General features: G+C 47.6%; 1 protein-coding gene across 1 annotated transcript; it reads right to left on the bottom strand.

The window, feature by feature from the left end:
* Positions 1-4,067: 4,067 nt before the first annotated feature.
* Positions 4,068-9,094, bottom strand: LOC146757680 (perilipin-3-like). The gene is made up of 5 exons (XM_085519422.1): positions 5,967-9,094; positions 5,563-5,821; positions 5,194-5,390; positions 4,931-5,062; positions 4,068-4,816 (listed from the first exon to the last, which is right to left on the bottom strand). The coding sequence occupies exons 1-5, from the start codon at positions 6,036-6,038 to the stop codon at positions 4,499-4,501; spliced, it is 978 nt and encodes a 325-aa protein (XP_085375548.1). The 5' UTR covers positions 6,039-9,094; the 3' UTR covers positions 4,068-4,498.
* Between the last annotated feature and the right edge of the window lie 13,553 nt (positions 9,095-22,647).

Here is a 22,647-nt window from a genome sequence, read left to right as displayed (position 1 = left end):
CCCTTCCCTCCTGATGAGTCCACCCAGCTCTGCCCAGCACAGGATAACAGCACAGTTGGGTGGGAGGGGAATAATCAGCCCTCGTGTCCCTTCTTCTAGGAATTAAATCCAGAACATGAGTGTAAAAGCACCAATTCCATATAGAAAAAGATAACAGTTATCTCAGCTGTGGTGCTTTTGTGCTACAGGCTCAGTGCTCAATACCACAAGGCTGGGCTGCCTGCTAGGACTGTAATTGCTGCTGAGGGGTAGCCATTCCCATTGCTCCATGTGCTCCTCACATTGTACCACCAGAGCAGCTCTGCACGGATGCAACACAATCAGGCCTCAGCTCCCAGCCCAGCCCTGAGCCAATGCTCATCTCAGAGAGCTCAGAGATGCTGGGAACCACCGCCAGTCTGATCTTCTCTCACAGACACTCCTCCCATGACCAAACCATCCCTGGGCTGCAACTGAGGCCCCCCTGCCCCATGGTGAGGGTACACGCAGTGTACCATACCATAGTGCTGTACAGATTGCAGGTCTTGCCTCCTGCCATGGGTCAGAGAGCTGGGACAGAGACACACAGCAGTAGATAATGGGACCTAAAGCACCTCACAGAATCTCTTTCCTCTGTTCTACAGAACAGCAGGTGTTTCTAATCAGCTTCTTACAGGGTAAACACCCACTTGGTCTGTAATTTGGTTGGTAAACCTTGTATCTGCAGCTGTAATTACCCCGTGAAGGCAGCTGGATAGACATGACATTTATGGTGACCTTTCGCTTACAGCTGCAGTAACCATCCCATGGGAGGGGTGCAGCAATGGCACCAACAGATGTGCTCTGGGACTGGAGCAAGTAAGTTAGGGAGTAACTGGAGTACAGCATGTATGAGGATGGACTGGATTTCCCTGCCACAGGGAGATGCCCATAGGAAGAGCTGAGCAGGAGCACACCCACCCACAGCAAACTCCATCAGAGATTACAAGGTGAGCTTAATGCAAATGGACAAAAAGCAAGAACCAGTCATCAGAATGGCTTGAAATCCAACTGTGTCAGCACTCAGCTAATTAATTATCCTCCAGATCACCTCCCAGATCCACTGCTGGAGCATCTCGCATTGAATCTAAATAAATATGAGAATCAGAGGGAGACAAGGAAGTCAATACTGCAAACCAACTCCTCCTGCAAATGGATTTTCATTACCATAGGGGCAGGCACCGGTGTCCAGAAAGCACCACAATGCAGGCAATTATGTGCTGGCAGTGCTCTGTATTCACGGGAGCTGCTTTGCAGCAGCAAAGGGCAGCAGAGCTATTGATCAGGTCAGCTCCTGTCACTCCTGGAGGTACCAGGGGCTTTAACAAGGCACACAAAGGCGGTATTGGAATTGTCACAAGTTCATGCTTGGTTTGTAAGGCAATTTGAAGCGGATTTATTGACTCCCTTCCCTGCTATCCGTAGGAAGGCAGAGGGAAGCAGAGCTGTCCAGCTTTAAGCCTCACCAAGAGCTGCCAAAAGAGGCCCCAGGAAGGAGCCTGGGGATGGAGGAAGAGCTGAGTGCTGACTTCTGCTAAGATCTCAGGCAGAAAAGCAGCCACATGCTGCATGTGGTCACTCTAAAAGCAGCTCTGTCCTTTTTCAACTGCTCCTGTACCCACCTTGAGTAGGGCAGCACCCAACTCAGGGTGCTCCAGGTTTCTCCTCTCCCCAGCTCCAACAAAGCAAGCAAAGGAGATGCAATGGGAGAGAGGGAGGACAAGTGAAGTGTAGCTGGAAAGCGCAGGGCAAGAAACCAAGCTACAAAATACAGTCCCTGCCCACATCATGCAGCAACAAAGCCGCTTGGGAAACCCTCCACCAGCAATTCCCCTTGCCAGGAAGGGGTCACAGCAGCATGTTAATTAATGCCTCCTAACTCAACCTGGGGGAGATGTCAGCTTTATGGAGGGATGCCCAAGGCAGCCTTCACCCAACACCAGCACATTTGCTGACCTGGAAGTCAGGCATCAAACAATAAACAGAAGGGACTGAATAAAAAGAGGCACAAGTGCATGAATGGGAGTGGAGAATTAAATAATTAATGCTTCAGCAAACTCGCAAAGGAGGTGGCATCTAGCAAAAGGAGAGCAAGGGGCAAGTGGCCCTGTGATTGCACTGCAAATTCAAATCAGCCTGCAACTGAGCTGTCACATGTGTCCACATCCTAAGCAGGCATGAACAGCAGTAGGGGAGGGTAAGACATAATTACTTGGGCTATAATTACCTGAATCAAGGAATATCACATCATTCCCAAAGGCTACTGAGTGTCAGAAAAGACATCTCAAGGCATGTCTTCCCTGCCAAGGTGTCTGTCTAGGCTTGTCAGATTACTCACATTTCTTACTTCAATCCAAAGTGATTAAAAGTAAGCAGAGAAACTGGTCTGGACACAAATGAGAATGATCTGGTTACTCTCAGAGCTCAGAAGAGTTTAATTTCAACCACTTACAGGAAATCCATTCATTTCTGTGCTACCCAGCAGTCACAGGACCTCAAAACACAGCCAGAGGAACTCCCACCATTCATAGAAACATTTAGCTAATAGAAACTACAATTACAGAACTCCAGAATAAGTCACAAGTTGGTTTTCCTCTTTAGACCTTGAATTTAGTATATTTAAGACGTGCCTGAGAGATGTTTTTCTGGAACCTGCTGGAGGGAAGGAACTGCTCTACACAGCAGATGGATGCTGACATTCGCAGCCCCAAGCAGCCTAGTGGCCAATAGCTTCCCCTTATGAACCAAAATACATGGAGGCAACTTATCAAGAGAACATCTGAGTGATTTCCCTCCCTCTCCCACTGCACACCATGTTCCTGAGGCAAGAGCTGCCCATAGTGACTGAAGGAAGTGGATTTAAGCAATAAGCAAGACTACATGCCAGTAATCCATAAGCAGAACATGCATGATTTGCTAGGGAAACACTAAATTTATATATCTGATCTGCTGCACCGATAAATTAACATCGAGTATAAAAGTCACTTTCCTCCAGGTAAGTTTAGCACCAAGGTGGTTTGAGACAGCTTTGATACCAAAGGAGACAACATACAATGTACTCCCTATGAAGCACCAGGGCTAGCTCTTCATACTACCTGCAACCAGCACCCCACTTCCCTCCCTACAAGTGTAGCTGTAACTCCATTACACAGGCATTACAGCATGCCTTTCCTAGAGCTCTTCACCACAGAGAAACCAGAAAGCAGTAATCAAAGAACATGCATTGGAGAGATGATACCTGCAGTTCATCTCTGATCACAGCAATAGTTGTGCCTGTCAGTTTAGAAGGGCTTACCCTTCTGCTTTCAATGTGAACCAATTGCTAGTTAAGGAGCACAGAATGGAGAGTACAAAAAGAAGCAGGGCTTTCTGTTCCAGGGGCTTTTGGAAGATCAACCTCAATGACATTATTGTCCAGCAAGTCTGAAAGCAGTGTGGTGTTCACCCTCTTTGAATGGGTCACATACGGCGTGCAAAGAGCTCAACTGAAGCATCTCTTGCCAGGACAGGTCAGAACTGACAGGACCAGCACCATTAAGGTTCTGACTGCTCACCCTATGGACTGGCCACCTGGATATCCATGTCTGAGAAGCCACTGATAACTTGTCAACTGATGTCCATCTGAGAAGTCACTGCAACCCACTATCCTGCGACAGGCTGGGATATGTTCACCACATGGCAGCAGATAAAAGGCTTTAAACTCAACTACTCCATGCCCACTATGGCCAAGACAGCCACCAATCACCACAGGACTCTCTTTTTAAAAGCAACATATCTACAAGCACCATTCCTAGTCATTACCCATAGTATGCATACCAAGAACTTACCATCATCAGGGTGTTTTAGGAATCCTCCTGCACCTGTCTCTATCAACTATGTAGTGTCCCCAGTTAACATCTAGCAAGATGAAGCCACCATAAGGACAAGTGTACCTGATCTAGAGGTATCTCTTGGTTCTTTAAAGAATAAGTAAATAAATCCAGGTCATCAACCTGGAAGAGCAGTCAGAAAGGGTGAACACTCTTGCAGGGTCAGAAATACAGTATGAGTTTCTGCATGCAATAGTTTTATTTTAAGTAGGGTACCCAGTACAAGCAGCTTCTAGGAGGAATTCCTAAAATCACATACCATATAAAGATACAATTATTGCTTTGGATATTGGCACCATCTGGACACACTGATGGAGACATACCACAATCAGCTTCCAAGGGAGGTGGGAGCATTGAAGACCTTTAGATCTATACTTCCAGCCTTGGGCACCACACAGTGAAACTGCTAATTCCACCACCTCCCTTTGAAGCTGCTGCAGACTTACTAGTATCCAAAAAAAGCATCCAAGATGTGTCAATGCCACTTTCAGCTAAAAAGTCGAGTATGTAAGGCCAAGACCAACCACCAGGCAACTCATGCCAGACAGACCTGTGGAGCTTCAGTATCCTCATCAACTTGTGTCTGCATCCTTCTCCTTCAAGGCTTCTGCCTAGTCCATAGGGGAGAATGGTCCCACCAGCCAGGAGAGAGGCCTGTTGTCTGACAGGTAGTCCAGCAGCTTCTCCATGTATACATAAATCACAACCAGTCTCGGCTGGCTCTGCTCCAAGACAGTGCTGGACAAGTCATGGAGGGAATTTGCTGCCAAGAAAGAAGCATGAAGTTCCTCTATGGTCTTAAAAGAGTGTTTCAACTTTCTCCGAAGGCTTGAGGGAAGGCCCTGGATTGCAGCCACAACTTTAGAGGAGGTGATTTGCAGCTGTTGTGTGATGCTACGTGCCAGGAGCAGGGCCAGAGACTCCATCTCCTAAGAGGAGACATAAAGATGATGGGAAGTATTACTACAAGAAAAAGAATGAATTAAGGAAAAAGACCTCAAGGAGATGCCCAGAACCCTTTGCTTTCCTTCCCGGGTAGATACCTCTGGCTTTGCAGAGCTTCTATCCTCACTCTCTTCAGGAAGCTTCCTAGTCCAGTCCAGCCACATCTGGCACAGTTGCTCTTCCAACTTCTCCTGAAGCTTTTTATCAAATCCTTGCCTGAACACCTCAATCTAAGGAAGAAAAGATGCCAAGAAGGTCAGCTGATAATCAACACAGGTGCTCATCAAAGCAGTGAAGATGAGGCCAAGCCAAACTTTTGGTCAATTCTTGCCCTCTAGCAGGAAAACCGAGCTCTACCTACCAGATCAATGATGCTGTTAAGCTGTCCAAGGGCCTCCCTCATGTCCTGCCAGACCTGCTTAATTTTATACTTTGAGTGCAGGTAGGCAAACTGGAGAAGATCACCAGAGAGAGACCCCAGCCGCAGAAAATACCTCCTCTTCTGCTGCTGCTGCTCCAAAGACATGTCTGCACCCTTCCCAGAGGCTGCAAGTTTAGCTGAGGAAAGAGACAGTAAATAATGGTTCTTACCAAGCAGAGCTAAGACATGTTAGAAGCCAGGTGGCCTCCCACATGGCACTTCACACCAGCCCCAGTCCATATCAGCAGAGCAAGGAATGGGGCCAACTGTCCCCCAATTTATTATCCCATTACAAACATAGTTCCTGACCTAATTCTTCATTTTCCAAGGGGAGAGAGTCATCTTCTCCTATTATCTCCAGCACAGCTTCTGCTCTGCTTACAGCCACCTGGCCCACTCTAAAGTCCTTAACCATCCCCACGCTGCTGGTCACTGCAGATCTGGCAGCCTTCACACCACTGTGAAGGGCCTCCCTGGTTGCATCTACCACCTCTGCCACTCTGCCGCTCGCAACATCCTTTGCATCAGCCACTGTGGATGACACCAGCTCTTTTGTTTCAGAAATAACCTGTAGAAGAGAAATGTCAGGTAGGAGATGGGGTCATATAGCACACTGTGCGTTATCTGCTCCCTTTGCACAGCTTTAGCCTCAGCACCTCGCTACGCAGGCACTCCAGAACTTCAATCCACTATATCTTACACCAAGCACCCACCTGCTGCTCCTCTTCCTTCATCTCTGGGGAGCTCTTGGCAGCTTCTTCCTTGTCAGGCATAGCAGAGGCCATTATAGCTGCAATGCAAGCAGCACAATGGTTTAAGAAACTAGACCAAGCAGCTGGAAAACATCCTGAGAGGACCCCCTTCAGGGAGGATGCTTCCTCCTGATGTGACTAGGAGATATTCTTAACCCCCATTATGAAATTAAGGTCAGACCCTTAAATGGGTCCCCTCCCCTTACAAGGCAGAAGGATCTGAGCAGCTTGCAAGCAACCTAGTATTCAGGTTTCACCTTATTTACATCAAGGAAATAAGGACAGAGTCTTTTCTCACTCTGACCTCTCATCAGAGAGCTGATATTGATAGCAAGCACTACATTTAGGAGAGGTACCTGGTGCCTCCTTCCTCCTCACCAAGGCTTATAAAAGCTCTGGTATGAGAGGAGATAGTAAGGGCAAGCACTCAAAGCTCTGCTCTATTGCCATGAGCACACCGCAGTCCTACCTAGCTTCTCACTTCAACTAACCTTTCACCAGGATCACACACATACAAGGAAACCCACTAATTTCACTCTGATTCAATGAGGTTCAATACATTGCTATTCCAAACCACACCCTCACAAAACAATCATTGCCTTACCATCAGAAAGCTTCCCCTCCTAGATAGCACAGTACCTTTTCTCTTTTGATGGAGACAAGCAAACACCCAGCAACAAAGAACCACACAGCCCACAATGCTGCTAGCACAGCTTCCTGCCTTTTTATAGCAGATGGAGAAGTGGTCTGGGGAGGGACCCTGAGTGACTGACAGCTCTTGCCCCTTGCCTATGAGAGGTGGGAAGGGGCAGTTGGGGATCCAGCTGTGGCTCATTAATTACTCTGTAATCAGGCAGGTGAGTCTGGCACTCTGCAAACTCCTTTCAGAGGCTCCTGCAAAGGAAGAGAAGGAACACTGGCAGAGCCTGTGCAACCCTTGAGATCTTGCATGAGTTCACAGGCACAGACTGAAAATGTCAGTTTGTCCTTATAGAATGATAGAAAATCAAACATCCTGAATTGGCAGGAACCTGCAGGAGCCAGTCCTGGTGCTGGAAGCCAACCTTGGTGATGTGGATGCTGTCTCCGCAGTCATGTTTGCTGTGATGCAGTTTCTACCCTTGCACACCACACTGATAGGAACTGGAGCAAACGCAGCCCAGCACAGCGTAGCTGTACACCACTGCTGTGTGCTGCTGGTTACAAGCCATGGCTCCTTTCAGTGGGAACAAAGCAGGGCTCCTGTAGCCAGAACCAGGTAAAGACAGAGGCAGAGCATTACACACAGAACAGTGGGGAGAAGGAAAAGCAACACCAGGCAGGAAAACAGACTTCAGCCAGTGCATTATAAAAACAAAACAGCTTCCCTGGTCAATCCAGGTAAAGTTGAGTTCAACAGAGATAAAAGCATATCCTTCCTATTGAGCTGGTTAAAAATGAAATAGAGATTTCTGTAGCTTTTCTCCTACATCTGTGAGGTCTAAAAGGGAATCCAGGTGGCCCTTAGATTGTCTTGGGACTACCCACACCACATTGCTTTAGCACCACTGGGTATATAGTGCCATGACACCTATTTTTGCATGAAGGTAGCAGCACTACTGGGTTTCATCAGAATATCTGCAGGAAAAGAACTTACAGATGCCCAGGACATTGATTTGGTTGCTTCTGTTTGGGAGTGATGTTTATAGACGTGTAATAGCAGAGTGTTTTGTTCCCATTAATATATACCATTAATTACTGCCATTAATAAGCTGTAAGACTTGAGGTCTTTTAAGGATCCCTTCACTTCCACCTAACCCTGCCAGAGGTGCCACCTCCCTCTGTAGCCCTGGCTGCATGTGTCTCTATATCACTTACCTACAGATCTCCTTACATCTCTGGATGATGAAGATTATTAGAAATTAACTGCTGTGATGATGGACCCTAAGAACCATAGATACTAATTTTACACTAAATACAGGGCATTATAACTGTGTTTCCTCTAGTTGATGTGTTGACTCAGTGTTAGAAAAAGGAAAAGCCTCCTTGAAGAAGAAGCAGTGTTTGAGCCATTTGCCTTACAGTCTGTTTTTGTTTTTCACTTTCTGTTTTGGACTGACACAGTGGTGTCATAAGTGTATCATCTGCCTGCACAAAGACATGCAGGGCTCCCACCACTCACCTCCTCATGCCCTCAGCCATAGGTACCCCGTGTGCAGCAGTGGCTTTAAACCAACAGGGTAGTCCAGGCTGGGTTTTATGGTGCTGAGCTGACGAGTCAGTTGAGTAGATCCTGCACTTGACAGAACTGACTTTATGGCTTAGGATGATCAGGCTCATAATGAAGTTAATTCCCTCATGTATGAACAGAAAGGCCTTTGATGTCTTGAGCTGTTCATGCAGCCTTCTCTGCCTGGAGGTTGCCAAGTGCCCCTTCCAGCCTGACCTTGAACACCTCTGTGGATGGGGCATCCAAAGACAGGGCAAAAAATGGATGCTGCCTCTGCTTCCAACTGTTCCCCAAAAGATGAGCAACCCAAGAGCCTTCAGAGGGCCCCAGACTACCTGTGGAGGAGGGATGCTGTCCCACGCCCACAGGGGAGGTGAACGATGGATCCTGTAGCCCTGCAGAAAACAAAAGAAAGCATTAATGTTTCTGCACCCAAGCTGAGCTTGAGCTGCCATGCAGTAGAAAGTCAAGCAGTTGGACTCCGTTTGGCTTCTGTTGGAGGAGTGAAGCACTGATTATAGAGAGGCAGGTGCATCAACTCAACTCAGTCCCAAAACTCCTGCAGAAAACCCTTCAAAACCAAACTGACCTCCAAGAAACTGCTCCTGTCCCCTCTTACACTCTCTCTTTACTATTTAACTCAACCAGAAAACAAGCTGTTTTGCTAAGCCCTTTAATAAAATGCTTCTACGGAGGCAGAAAGCAGCAAGCAATTTCATGTTACACATCTGCTGTTGGTAAGGCTGAAAGGCATGTCCACATGTTCTGTGTCACAAGCTGAACAGAGTCTCTCTGCTTGGAAACTGCTGCTCAGATCCTATGCAGCATTGGCTGAGGCTTTCACTACAAAGATATAGTGAGGGTGAAAGCTGCCTGAGTGCTGCAGAGTTTAGCATAATTGCTGTGCAGCCAGGTTCCAGCAGCTGGGTAGTTATGATGGTAACTGCCCCCCACTGCCTTGGCCAAAGCTGCAGTGCACCTGTGTCTGTACGAAAGATGAGCAGTCAGAATCAGGAACAAGAGGGGGACAAGAGGAAGCTGGCAGGATGGACATTGGCTGTGCCTTTTGCTCACGGACAGCAGAACGAATGCAGAGCAACTTGGAGAGCTGATGGTGGTGAACTGGAGAACTCTTTGCTGCTTGACCCTGACGGTCAAGGGAGAAATCTGTGGTTATCTTTGTATCTGTTGTCATCTCCATAGAAATAAACAGGAGGCATTACTTTTGAAACGTCCAATAGCATTTGCAGTGGTTACAAAGGAATCCAGCCAGCCAGCACCATTTTCCAAGCCCCTGGCTCTGTTTCCCTCCAGGAGGAGGCATGCTGTGTATCTGATGCAGGGACGTGCTTCTGCTGATGCTCAATTCAAGCACAGGCTGGACTCCTCTACCCATCGAATCTCAGTCCTTCTGCTGGAGCCTGTGTGAGCTGCCACCATCCCTTGTAACTAGACTGGGATTGCCAGGCAAGGCTGGGACTCAGTGCAGTTCCGTGCTGAGGTAGGCAATGGGGTTATCTATAGGAGACCACACCAGTACTCTAGCACCATCCTCACCTTGGAGACTAGCACTCATCTAACTGTGCTCGGTTTCAATATTGGAAATAGATCTGGAGGACTCGTGAGATATGTGTGCTCACAGGGGGGTTATTGCTCTTCTGAGATGTAAAGCAGGAGGTCTGGACACATGAAAAAGATGCATTGTGCTGGCTTAAGTCACTTGGGCCCAGTATTTGAACACCCAGTGAACTGTCAGAAACACCCTTCATTCCCTGTGTAAGGAAACTGAAGCTTGAAATACATACAGAGCACAAAAGAGCCGGCACTGGCAGCAGATGTTAAAAATCACTGCTTTAGGCCATCTCCTGAGCAGCTTGTTAGATGTTTTATAAGTGTCCTTCTCGGCTCCAGAAGAAATAATGCTACAAATGATTGTGTCAAATACAAAATAATCTCACAGCCCTTTTTTTTCCTCTGTGAGCTTCTTGCTTTCAGTAAATCATGGGCCCTTCTATGCAGCTGAAGGAATCCAAAGCCCAGAGTGCAGCCAGTTTGGCTGGGGGGAAAAAAAAGCACTAAGAGGGAAAGCACAGCACCAGGGACATCTTTTTTTCTGCATTAGTTCCAGCCAATATCTTGTTTGCCTTAGCAAGTCAGGCACTTGCTGAGCTGTGATACCTTTTCATTAGCACAGCTGAGCGCTCCCTGCCATCCCAGGAGGAGGTGTTAGACATAAGCACGGGGAGGCATAATAAGGGAATCAGCACATGCCTGTATGATTCACTGCTCTGCAAAGTGGTCTGATGGGTCCCAGGAGAGCTGGGGGAGCAGCGTGACTCTGCCAGGGTGGGGTGTGAGGCCATCACGATGGCAATGGAAACAAAGGCAAGATATTCCTTTGAGCTGAGAGGTGATTTGCACACATGGGTTAGCAGTGAGCTGGGGGAGCTAACAAACACCTTCAGGTGGCCCCGTGCTCAGGATGATTGTCCTTATGGGCAGAACCATAACTGAAAGATCCACCAGAAGCTTTCTTGCTGGTGGCTGGCAATGGTATAGATGAAGCAGGGCAGAAAAGACACAGCTTTACATCTCACAACAGATCCTGGCTGAGCTTTGTCTTAGATTTATACACCCCTTAAGGCTCTCCATCTCCACCCGATCCTCTGGTGCCTGCTGGGCTTTGAGCTCACGCAGTGATCTCTTTCTCTGTGGGGATACTTACGCTACATTTCTCATCTTCAGCTGCCTATTTTTTTCCACACCTTGTGGGAATGTAATTACCTTTGAAACCTCTTCCCTGCGATGGAAGATCTGATTGAAATTTAGCCAATGGATTCAGAAACTATTGTGTAGGGATAATTTAAAAACCCAAGGAGGCAGTTAGGCTGCGATGTGAACTAATCCACAATCCATTTGAGTTTAATTTATCCATAGCACTTAACATTTATTTTTTTCTTATATGTTAAGTGATATAATTTTGAGCAATTTAATTCCAGATCTGCACGCCTCCCCTTATTCCTTTTTGCTGCCTGAGGTGCCTGGCAGCACCTGGAGCTGCTCCCCTAATTCCTACCAGGGACCCCATGGTGAGCAAAGCACGGCCTCCATCCATGATCTTTTCAGTGCATCTGCAGAGGCAGAAAATGCAATTAAAATGAGAAAGGTTTAGGTCTTATCTTGCTGATTTGAGTCACACGAGTTGTGATAATCCCCCACAGGACCCCTGGTCACTCCAGACACAGTGGTGGGCAGAAGCCCATCCTTCCCATCTACCCATTACAGGATACAGAGTGGGAGCCTCCAGTAACTTCAGGCTGAAATTAATACAGATTCCTAGCTGAGGTCGTCTGATGTTATCGGCCATCCCGGATATTCTCCTTTTCAGAAAGCACCAGACCTTTAGTGTCCTGTTTCAAATTGCCTTCCTACTGCCCTATTGACTGTTCCCAAACAGATGTCTATTTTCCTGCACAGCATGGCTTCAGGCTTTCAAGAGAGAGTGATGATGCAATATACAGTCCTCAAGGTCTGGAAACTTCATTTCAGAGAGGAGTATCTGTGTCATACTTCTTGGCAGGAAGGCTGCAGGGCAGGTGTTATAAACCATAGATGCTTTCCGAACGGAGGTTGTCCACAGTCAGTTGAATTGTAGCTGCCAAACACAAATGCTGAGGCTTTGGACTATCACAGTGGGCTTGCCACTGGTTGGGTGCAGTTGGTAGATTAATTTCACTCGTGGTTTGATTTGCAGTTTAATGACATCAAGGTTAGAACGGATTACAGCCATCTCATTTGGCCTCCAGCTTTAACTGCAGCACAGGGTGCTGCTCCCTGTGTTTCACAAGCATTTTAGGCATATCACTGGTATGCAAACAGCAGCCTATGGACTGTCCCAGTTATTCTGCCTTTGAGTTTCAGAACTGGGGGCCTCGGGGGCAAATTGTTTTTGCAAATAAACATCCAGCATTATGTGGCTACATGCTGCCAGGCAATCAGGATTGCTCATAAAGGTACACATATTGTGGGATGACACCAATGCAATCAAAGGCAACTTGACTGTAACATCTACATACTGTTTTCCAGCTTTCTTTTTTAATTGTTATTATAGTTTGGGATGTTAATTGTAAAGATGTTAGGGGAGAAAACGTGTCTCTTAGGGCCATGGTGACAAATTGAACATGAGGCAGCAGTGTGCACTTGCAGCTTGGATGGCCAATGGTATCTTGGCTTCCATCAGGAGAGGGGTGGGCAGCAGGGCAAGGGAGGTGATTGTGCCCCTCGGTTCTGCCCTCTTGAGGCCCCAACATTGCATCCAAGTCTGGGGCCCCAACACAGGAAGGATGTGGAGCTATTGGAGGGGGGCCAGAGGAGGGCTATGAGGGTGATCCAAGGGCTGGAGCAGCTCTGCTACAAAGACAGGCTGAAGGAACTGGAGTGGTTGCAACCCGTCCCATGCAATCCTTAGTGCTCAGAGCTCCAGTGGTGGGCCAGGGCTGGGAGCTCTTCTCCCTTCATCCAAAGGATTGCTCTTCCTTGGGGAAGTTTTCTGCTCACAGCTTGTCAGTGTTGGATCCGACCGCGTGCTCTCAAGTAGCCTTTGTTTGCATTATTATCTGGAGCAGCACGCTGTGACTGTCCTACTTTGCTCCTCATAAAAATAGCACCGATTTCAGGTTTGATCTCTTTCCAACCACAGAGATAATTGTGAGCTGTTTGCATCCAGGACCTTCCTCGCTGATTCTTACCACTAATTTAAAATGATTCTTTTCCAGCTTTTATTTTTACTTTACGGGGTCACTGGAATTGGTGGCAGAGCTTGATATACCTGTCAAAATACTTCTTTTCACCGACAGAACATTTTGTATTACACGTTAGTGTATTTTAATACGTCTCCCATTCTCTCGCCCGTTCTTTAAAGCAGTTTGGAGGATACACATATCAAATCTTTTCTTGTGCAGCCTTTTGTGAAAGCCTCTTCATAATTTGCTTCTTTTTCTTCCTTTTGAAATCAGATTTCTTTCAGGTAGGATCAGATCGGAAATCACCTGTTACGTTCCTCACACGTTTCATTTCTGAATTCAGGCATTGCTTTTTGTGCTGGTTGTTTTTCTGTTGGCTTTTGTGCTTTCTCTCTACTCGTAATATGAATTCCGATGTTGTGTCAGAGGATCTGATTTCTGTCACCTTTATTGTCTGCTTTGTGCGATCTGTTCTGTTGGTTCCTCCCTACCAGCTTTCTAACTGAATTTCTTTAATTCCCAGATGATGTGCTTTTCTCCAAGTACCGTTGTCACGGTAGGAAAGTGGAAGAAATATTATAGACTGCATGTTACTTTGCCAGCCTAATGAGACAGAAACAAATGGTGCAGAATGAGAGAGGCCACAGAGCTCCTGGTAAATAGAATGGGTTCCTGCATTGGCTGCTGTGACCCCCTGAAAGGGGAGGTGAATGCCAGTGCAGGTGGCACACAGCACAGGAGGAGCTCAGGGTAATTAACAACACCAAGCTGTGGATCCAGCCAAGCCAGCATGGGGATGTAAATTAGCACTTGCTTCGGAAAGCAGATCTCATCCAGGAGAAGCAGACTGACTTCCACCAGCTTGCTATACACCAAATCCAAGCACAGTTAACACAGTAACTGAAGGGTTAATTAACTAATTAACAAGCAGTATGGAAAAAACACACCCAGCTTCTGAGGAAGGCTAGAATTAGTTGTGCTCAGCTGTTGCTGTTTATGTTTCTCCTACTCTGCTTGTTTATTCAGTATCTTATGTTCCCTTTTTTTTTTCCTCATGTACTTCTCCATGCCACTGCACAGCCCAGCTGGACTTCAGATAGCAGCCAAGGTTGCATGCTCTCACAAGCCATTTCTGCTCTACTATTTAATACACGAGACTTGTATCAATAATGTTGAGGTCTAGCTAAGAGTTATGGCCATCATACACCCAGCCCAAAGCAAGAAGAGAGATACTGCTGCAAATAGCTGCACCCAGGGCAGGGTGGGAAGCAAACAGAAAGTCACGAGGTATTGGAAATAGAACTGACCTCACCACCATCTCCCCAGAGCCTCCCTGGCTGAAGAGCTGCTCATTTGAAATGATTCAAAGCTCTGGTTGTAGGAAGGGGGGAAACCCCATGGGCCCAACTGTAAAACGCAGTAGCAATACGACCTTTTACAAGCAATATGTTTTCTGTGCAAGGAAACCAAACTGGCCATGAAGAAATTGTTCCCCCAAGAGCAGGAACATCATGAGGTCCACGAAGCGCTGCTACCAGGTAATGCTTGCTATTGATCAGGAACAGTTTAGGTCCATTTCTTACTTTTTCATCTACGGGCATGTTTTAAAAGCCTTATAACTCATCAGCTGGGGTTGTCACAAAGAAGGAAATTGCAGGAACCTGTAAGACAGAGAGATCTACCAAAGGATGTCACCTGTAGGTACACAGTGAGCCCAGCCTTGTCCTTCATGAGGTTGGGGTTCTGCCCTGGTGCAAACACCCCCCTGTGCTGCTGGTGCCCCAGTTCAAGGCCAGGTGCTGCTCCATCTCAAGCAGTTGCTGTTGGCAGCACTGGGAGCATCTCTTCCCCTCCCAGGCCCTGAGCATGGATGGACTCCAGCTCTTCCATATTCTGTGGGATGAAGTGGGATGTCTTCTCAAAATGAACCCAAGTACCTGCTCAAGAATGTTTCAGGTTATTTAGAAATCCAGCACAAGAGAGCAACACCTGCCAAGAGAGTTTTGAATGCTGCTTAGTGTAAAGGAGAGATCAAAAACAGGCACAGCTTCAGCTTGCAAAGGGATAACAAAGAGCTGAAGAGGAAGGAGATGGGCTCATCTTGAGGTGGGTGAGGAATGAGGCAGGTGGTAGATGGAACCACTGGCAATGGGACAGCGAAGGGTAGAGTCCAGTGGGCTGCAGAAGACCATGATGGAACAGAGAAGGAGGGGGAGGAATAAACAGGCAGATATCCTATCTCAGTGTCTGCTGAGATCAGAGAAAAAGGTGTGACTTGTTTGCTTCGAAGAGAATTTTAGGCTCGTTGTTTTTCTTCTGTTGCACATCTGTTGCCTCATTTCATTAATTATAAGTAATAAGATGCTATTAATGAGGCCTTGAGGTGTGGCATGTGTCCCAGTCTAGACAGACATCTCTGAAATGCATTTCTCAAGGTGTCATGATCTGTGTTAATGATCTGTGTCCACCTAAGGCAGTTCTCAGGTCAACAGCCCCAAAATACCCGTGGTTTTCCTGTCCCATCTCTGTGCCTCACCCTGCTTAGTGGCATGATTTATTGAGAGACAGCTGGCACATGGCCCTGGCCACGCTCTGAGCTACAGCAGTACCCAGAAAAACAAATATAAGCTGAAAATGGATTTGCTGGAGGAGAAAGAAGCTGGTCCATAAGTTACAAAGACAGGCTGCTCTGCAAGGCTGGAGCTCTGCAGCTTGGGGAAATATTGCAGGAGGGAGGAGTGTGGTTGTTCAGTTTTGTGCTTTATGCACCCCGCAGTGCTCGGTGTGTGTTTGCAGAGGGTGCTGGCACAGTGCAAGTGTCGGTTGAAACCTGCAAAGCTGGGCAGCTCTACCCAGTGACAGCTGTCCATCTGTCGTGAGAGGGAGCATGAGGGAAGGAGGTGTTTGTATGGCAAATCCTGGCATTCCTTGCACAGGATTAGGTTGCCTGGCTGTATTATGAAGATAATCATAGTACCAAAGCCATGCTGTTGGCTGCCAGCTCTCACAGCCGCTCATCAGGCTGTGTGTGGGCAGGTATCACTTTGCATAGGAGGGCGCTCTCCTGGCAAGAAGCAGTTTGAGCACAGGGGGAAAGGAAAGCCACCTTAATTTGCAGCCATTCTGCAAGCCACTTAGCCACAACTCACCACTGCTGCAGCTGCCAGTTGCTCTTCTCTCTGTATTTCAGATGAGGTAGCACCAGTTGTGAGCAGCTCAGAGACCTGTAGACATCCTGCAGGAGCTCCTCAGCTTCTTGCTGCAGTGAAGCACCTTTGGAGGTTTGTTTATGATTTCCAAATCTACCCGTCACAATGTGCATCATTTGGCTTATTACCTCTCTGTGGCCTCCTCAATGGTCCCTACAGCTTGGATGGATACCCCCTGCATCTGCAGAGCTTATATCCCCCTGGGAAAGCTGCTGGCATCATGACAGCCCTTAGCACCACGCTCAGCTCTATGTTCCACACTGACAGGGAAATGAGATGCTGAGTGATTTCTCTGCGGTCTGGTTTACAGCAGAGAGAAATGGTTCTCTCAAAGCTGCTCTGCTTCATTAGTGACTTAGAGAAGAGGGGAGAAAAAGAGAAAGTTGCCTTGAGTTTGGGGATTAAGATTCTGTTTTGCTTAATCCCTCTTGAAAAGCAGAGCAGCAGCGTTCTGACATAGGATGCACACAGTGGGATGGGACACTGAGAGCACCATGGATCTGCCAGATCCTCTGCAAAGCCACTGAGTAGAAGAGCGTGGAACTGCTTTGTCAGCCATCCTAATTCTTCTCATGCACTCCCAGAACGAAATAAGTTAAAGATCATGTAGATTAGCTCCCTTAATTGAAATAACAACTGTGTGAATTTGCACCTTTGCTGTGCACAGACCTGTGTTTAGACTGACAGAACATCTGGCTGTGTGTTTGAAAGGAGAGAGGTCAGCAAGTGCAGGGGGGGGGGATGAGAAGCAAAGTTTGGTCCAGGTGGAAGCAGGGAAATGGCTGCGTTGGGCAGTGTGATGAGCAGCTACCTCCAGGATGAAATACTGAAAGTCAGAGATCAGCTGCTCCTCTTCTATTGCACATCTCAGTGTGGAACAAGAAGGGAGAGCTGGCCTGTTTGTCTGCTTATCTGCTGCCATTCTGGAATCTGATGGAGCTGGGCAGCTGCCAGAGACATAAATTCTTTATGCTATAGTTTAAAACCTCCAGTCATCTGCACAATTTACATCTTTGCCTCTCTGGGCTCCAGGGTCCTGCTTGCTCCTGTCCTTGATAGAAGTTCTGGCAGAACAGTGCTGGGATGATGGAGACCTTGCAGTCAATTTCTCCATGTCTGTGGATGGTTGTGCCCCATTTAACTTTGCTGTAATAAAAGATTGCTAATTGTTTATGCCCAATGTGCTCTCATGTTTACGTTACTGTTTTGCCACATGGCTCCTGAAATAAGCTGGCTGTAAAACAAATCCTCCTACAGCAACCCTGTGCAGCTTCCTTGGGTGGCTGGTTCAGCATGCTCATGTTTCCTGCTCCCTGCATGCACACACTATTGATTAGCACTTAATTACAAAGCCAGTGTTTGTTCTGAGCACAGCGAGGATGTTTAAGAAGGAAATCTCTTGGGAAGGAGCTTTATAAAAGAGTTTTAAATGGGTTTGAGGACAGATATCTGAACAGATTGGTCCATGAAAGAGGATCTTGTTCCTGTTAATTTGTGAGAATGGGAAGATTCTTTAAGGGTGGGGGAGGGTCTGCTCCTGCTTGGATTTAATTGAGCCTGACCCATCAGCCAATCCTTCATCCAATGCATTCTGGTTTTGTCTTGCTGTATGCTGGACAGTCTGTCCAGAAGAATACTGGGAGAAACAGCACTGAAAGCTTTGCTGAGATCCCAAATGATTCCATCTTGGCTTCCCTTGTGAACTTCCCTTGGGTAACCTTGTGATAAGAAGGGATCAAGTTCATGAAAGAGGACTTTCCCATCATGAATCCATGATGGCTGCAACCAGTGACTGCATTGTCTACCAGGTGTTTTTCAGTAACTCCCAGAATAACAGACTCCATCATTTTACCTGGCACTAAAATGAGACTGACAGGCCCGCAATCACTGCAGTCTTCTCTTTAAATGGGACTTCTTCAGATTCCTATTATCACTGAAAAATAATTGAGAGGGGTCTCACAATGATGTCAGTCAGAGCTTTGAGTACCCAGGTATGAATCTCATTGGTCCTCATAGACATATACGCATCCTGCTGCAGCAGCAAATTACACACAAGTTTGGGGTTGACCAGGAGTTTATTGTTAGCACAGTCACAGCCTTCAAACTCAATGGCTTTGGTGGTCCCAGAGCCCAACATTGGTGGTAAAGACAGAATCAAAGATTTTAAACACAATGACTCCATGCCCACCATGTCCAAGACAGGCACTGACCACAGCACCCACAAAACTGTCTCTTTTTAACAGCAACAAACCTACAAGCATCAGTCCCAGTCAGTCCCTTAGTACCTGTCCCAATTGGTGTGGGACTCACTCTGGACATCCTCCTCTAGCTAAGAAGATTCCTGAGGAGCTTCTGCTTCACAGGAACAGCAGCAGTGTGGAACTGATGAACACTGACATCGTAGATGGCAAAATCAAGCCCATAGATCTGGACCTTGATCTTGAGGAATAACTGATGGAAGTGGATCCATCTCCATCAGGGCTGGACAGGCACATTGTGTGTCCTCTGTGGAAGAGGATGGATCCTCCTCCACCAAAGAAGCGGCGGCTTCAGGGGAGCAGCAGCAAACCGGAGCCGATGGATGTCGATCCACCAGAGAGCAGCGTCGAGCCCATGGAGGTGGATCCACCTCCATCGAGGCAGGGCAGTCACCCCAACATCGTGTCTGCCTGGAGATGCTGCTACATCCATCGGCGGCGCACCAGGGGCTCTCCATTTCCATCTTGGCCTTCCCCTAACTCTGAGGAGACGGGAAGGACTGGCACTGCTGTCCTAGAAGCTGCTGTGCCGGGACAAAACAACGAGTCCAACAGACGCTTTCAGCTTCCTGCAGCCTCCAGCTGAGCCCTGACAAGAGGGCAGGACTGGGACTGCTGAGGATCTCCCGGCACGGCTCCCGTCGGGCAGGGGCCGCGGCCTCCAGCAGCAGCCGCCCGGACGCAGCTCCGCAGTCAACGTGCGGCCTCGAGCTGCAGGGCAGGCCCGGCTCTGTCAGCGCCCCACGGGAACAGCGGCACCGCTGCGGGAGCTGCAGCCGAGGGGAGCAGAGCTCCGGCTGCCCACAGAGCTACGGGAGGAGGCGGCGGGACGACGGGCATCGTGGATCTGCAGGCGGAGCTGGGTGGTTCTGCTGCTCCTTAGGCAGACGTGTGAGGCAGGAGCCCCGCAATGACGTCTGTCGGTCGGTGAACGTGCTGAGCCGTTGTCCGGCACGAGAGAGAGTGAAGGACGTTTGGTTCGGGTACTGCGTGCACACAGCTGCAAAGAGGAGAGATGGGACCAGCAAAAGTGGTGATCCCAGGGGCAGGAGATGGGAACAGCTGGGGAAGAAGTCATGGCAAAGTTATTGTGGGCCTTCAGAGCTGCTTTATATTGCCCATCCACGTGGCTCTGCTTGGCTTTAATGCACACCGTACATGAAAACCAGAGCTGTCAGTGCTTTCCATTAGGAGCACTTGGCTCCTCTGAACATCTCCTCTTGCCAAGGTCTCCTCCACATGCTTTCATTCATGGCTTCTTGTGGTCCTCAGGTGTGTCCAGCACCTACAAGCCTTCAAAGAACACCACCTCTGGCACAGCTGACCATGAAAGAGGCTGATTTCAGTGCAGAATTGGCTGCTCTGTTTATCACCCAGTTGATGAACCCCAGAATAGGAGCTGAGGTGTTCTGCCCATCTGGCCCTCAGTCACAGGATGGTTGAGGATGGGAGGCACTTCTTAACACACAGTCCCATCTGCTGCTCAAGCAGAGCCACCTAGAGCAGATTGCCCGTAACCACATCTGTGCTTTCTGAAACTCCAGCCCTGAGATTCACAGCACGGGGAAGTTGTAGTTATCCACATCTTTGGCTTTTTGACATGGAAGGTTTCAAGGACTCAGATGGTGCCATTATAGGAGACCAGCACCATCTGGCCCCTGTCCTTACTCACTTTAGATTAAAGACTGGAAAGCTTTTATAAAATCAAATATATATATTAATATATATATATAAAAGAGAGACATGTCATCTGGATTTCCTACTGTTTGCTGGTAATTAAGTTTGTCACAGTCTTGACAGAGCTGGGAACATCGAAGGGGATCAGAAAGAAAAGATAGAGGGAGGGAAAATATAATAAGAGTCCCTCCAGAGCTGTTTCCCTCTGATTCTGTTACCAAAGAAAATGATTAAAAGAAATGATGATATTTCCATGGTGTCTGCTCCCCAGTTCCGCTACAGATAGAAATTAAGCCTAACAATTTGTCAGGTTTTTTTTTTTAAGCCCAGGTAATGTCATTCCAATATTTACTGGGCTGCACGCCAGCTCCAGGGTTTTATAGCAGTTCAGATTTAGTCTCTCTCCATCGCTCTTTGTAGTTCTGTCTTTAGTTTATCTCCCTTCTTTTTCTTGGAGAGAGAAAAATCAGCGCAGCTCAGCAGTGCAGCATGTCCAGAGTTGGGCTGGAGGGGATCTCTGCAGAAGGATCTGCCTGCATCTCCCAACAGGGAGAAGTGCTGGGAGTTTGCTTTCATCTTTCACATTGCTGCGGTGAAACCAAAGCAGCTTGAAAGCTTCCAGAGCATTATGTGTGTTTCACTACTGCCACGACTGAGCATCCCACCTACCCCAAGCAGATGGATCTGAGGGTGTCTGCAGATCATCATTATCCAGAGAAAGGATCCATGTTCCAGGCATGAGGCAGCTTTAGGGCTGGAAAGGCACATTTCTAGGCAAAACAAGTCTTTACATTGGGCTTCTTTTGGAAAGGAGAACGTGAGAGTGGGGAAGTCATTGCAAAGAATGCAACTCTGGCTCTGACCTAAACCTCTGCTCAACCAGTGCCCAGCTTTGGAGATGCTGCTGGCCTCTCCACATCCATGGAGCTCCTGACAAGCAGGATTATGGCTCGTTGTCTTTTAGTTTTATTGATTGAATGAAAATTATTTGTCCCTTAGGGGAAAGTATGGTCCCTACCAAAGCCACTGCAGTGTTAAGGGGCACCACGTGACAGCTGCTCCAACATAAATCTTGTGCTTCCCCACCTGTCTCTGAGTTGGCAGATCCCCATAGAGAACCCATAGGGACACATTGGGACCCCAAAGGGAAAGGACCCCAAAGGAACCCCATAGAGACCCCAAAGGGATGCCAGATGGACTATAGATGGATCCCAAAGGGACCCCACAGCCCCCGAAGGGACCCCATGGAGACCCCAAAAGGACCCCAGAGAGACCCCATAAGGACCCCAAAAGGAACAGATCCCCAAAGGACCCCATAGAGACCCAAGAGGGTACCCATAGAGACCCCATAGGGACACCATAAGGACCCCAAAGGGAAAGGACCCCATAGAGAACCCAGCCTCAAGTCTGGGTGTGGATTTCAGAATGGAGACATGGAGAGCAGGCAGAAAGCAGGCCTGGGTTTCCCTTACCCAGCAAAGCACCCTGACCCCCAAGTTACCTGGACTGAGAGCCACGAGGAGGGAGAGAAAGAGGGGAGCCCCTCCGTGCAGCCTTGTGATTCCCACCTCTGGTTCCACTCAGTACCAGATGCCAGCAAAAGAACAGATGGCTGAGTCAAATGGGAAACGGTTCACAGTGTCACTGTAGCGAGAAGAGATGGAATTTTTTTGTTAATCCAATTGATTCTTGTGCATCGTGGCAGCTGGAAACAAACAAACAAATGAAAGAATAACCACAAAAATTCCTAAACTTCAGCCCTCCTTTGGTGTTGCTGGGAGATAAGCTCCTAAATCCCTTGACTGCAGGAATTTGGGAAGGTTGGGAGGGTTCTGGTTGCTGCTTCTCTATAGAGTAGAGCCAGGAAGGCATGGAGGCCTCCAGCTTTTCCTTGCTTTTAGCTCATAACCATCACTCGTTTGTCAAAGTTCTTTGGCAGGAATGGGAAGAGCACATAGTCAAACCTGATTAAGGTAATTAGAGACAGGATGTCTAATGGTGGTGGTAATGGGGGATGTGCATGGGGCTGAAGCCTTCTTATGGCCTACACAAGCAATGGCAATGGTGTTTTATCAGAAGCTGATTGGTTTTCTAAGCCCTCCCTTGCTGGACTTTCCCAACTGCTCATACACCAAACCTGCATATCTTCAGTCATTGACAAAGAATGAAGGAGGGCTAATGAAACTGTAATGTACGTACTAATTAATGTACATATTTTCTCAGTAAATTCTGCACAGCTATAAATGGGCAAATCAATAATTAATGCTGCGGAATAATTTATGGGAGCTGTTTCTATACTTGTTCTAATTACTGGTATGAACACACCCCGATGAATTATTGAAAATCCCAGAATAAATAGTATTCAAATCAATTTGTCACCCGTAAGTACACGAAAAGCCAAGTTCAAACTGATGTTTAGTTGTACGAGTGCACTGCGTTGTGATGCGTGCCCAATAGATGGATGCAGGAGCTGGAATGTCAACTTCAATGGCCAACTTCATCCTGAACTCTGGTTCTTCTGGGTTTTGTTTGTGGCCAAAGCTCAGC

The sequence above is a fragment of the Coturnix japonica genome, chromosome 19 (genome assembly GCF_054131305.1).
Source record: "Coturnix japonica strain WE chromosome 19, WE-NBRP24, whole genome shotgun sequence".
Taxonomy (NCBI): Eukaryota; Metazoa; Chordata; class Aves; order Galliformes; family Phasianidae; genus Coturnix; species Coturnix japonica.
This window is presented reverse-complemented; position numbering and strand designations above follow the sequence as displayed.

Excerpts from the sequence above, each read along its gene's own strand:
- LOC146757680 (XM_085519422.1), bottom strand. The coding sequence starts at position 6,038 with ATGGCCTCTGCTATGCCTGACAAGGAAGAAGCTGCCAAGAGCTCCCCA. Across the intron at positions 5,822-5,966 it reads TGAAGGAAGAGGAGCAGCAG|GTTATTTCTGAAACAAAAGA; the intron begins GTGGGTGCTTGG and ends TCTCTTCTACAG. Across the intron at positions 5,391-5,562 it reads CTTGGAAAATGAAGAATTAG|CTAAACTTGCAGCCTCTGGG; the intron begins GTCAGGAACTAT and ends CTCTTTCCTCAG.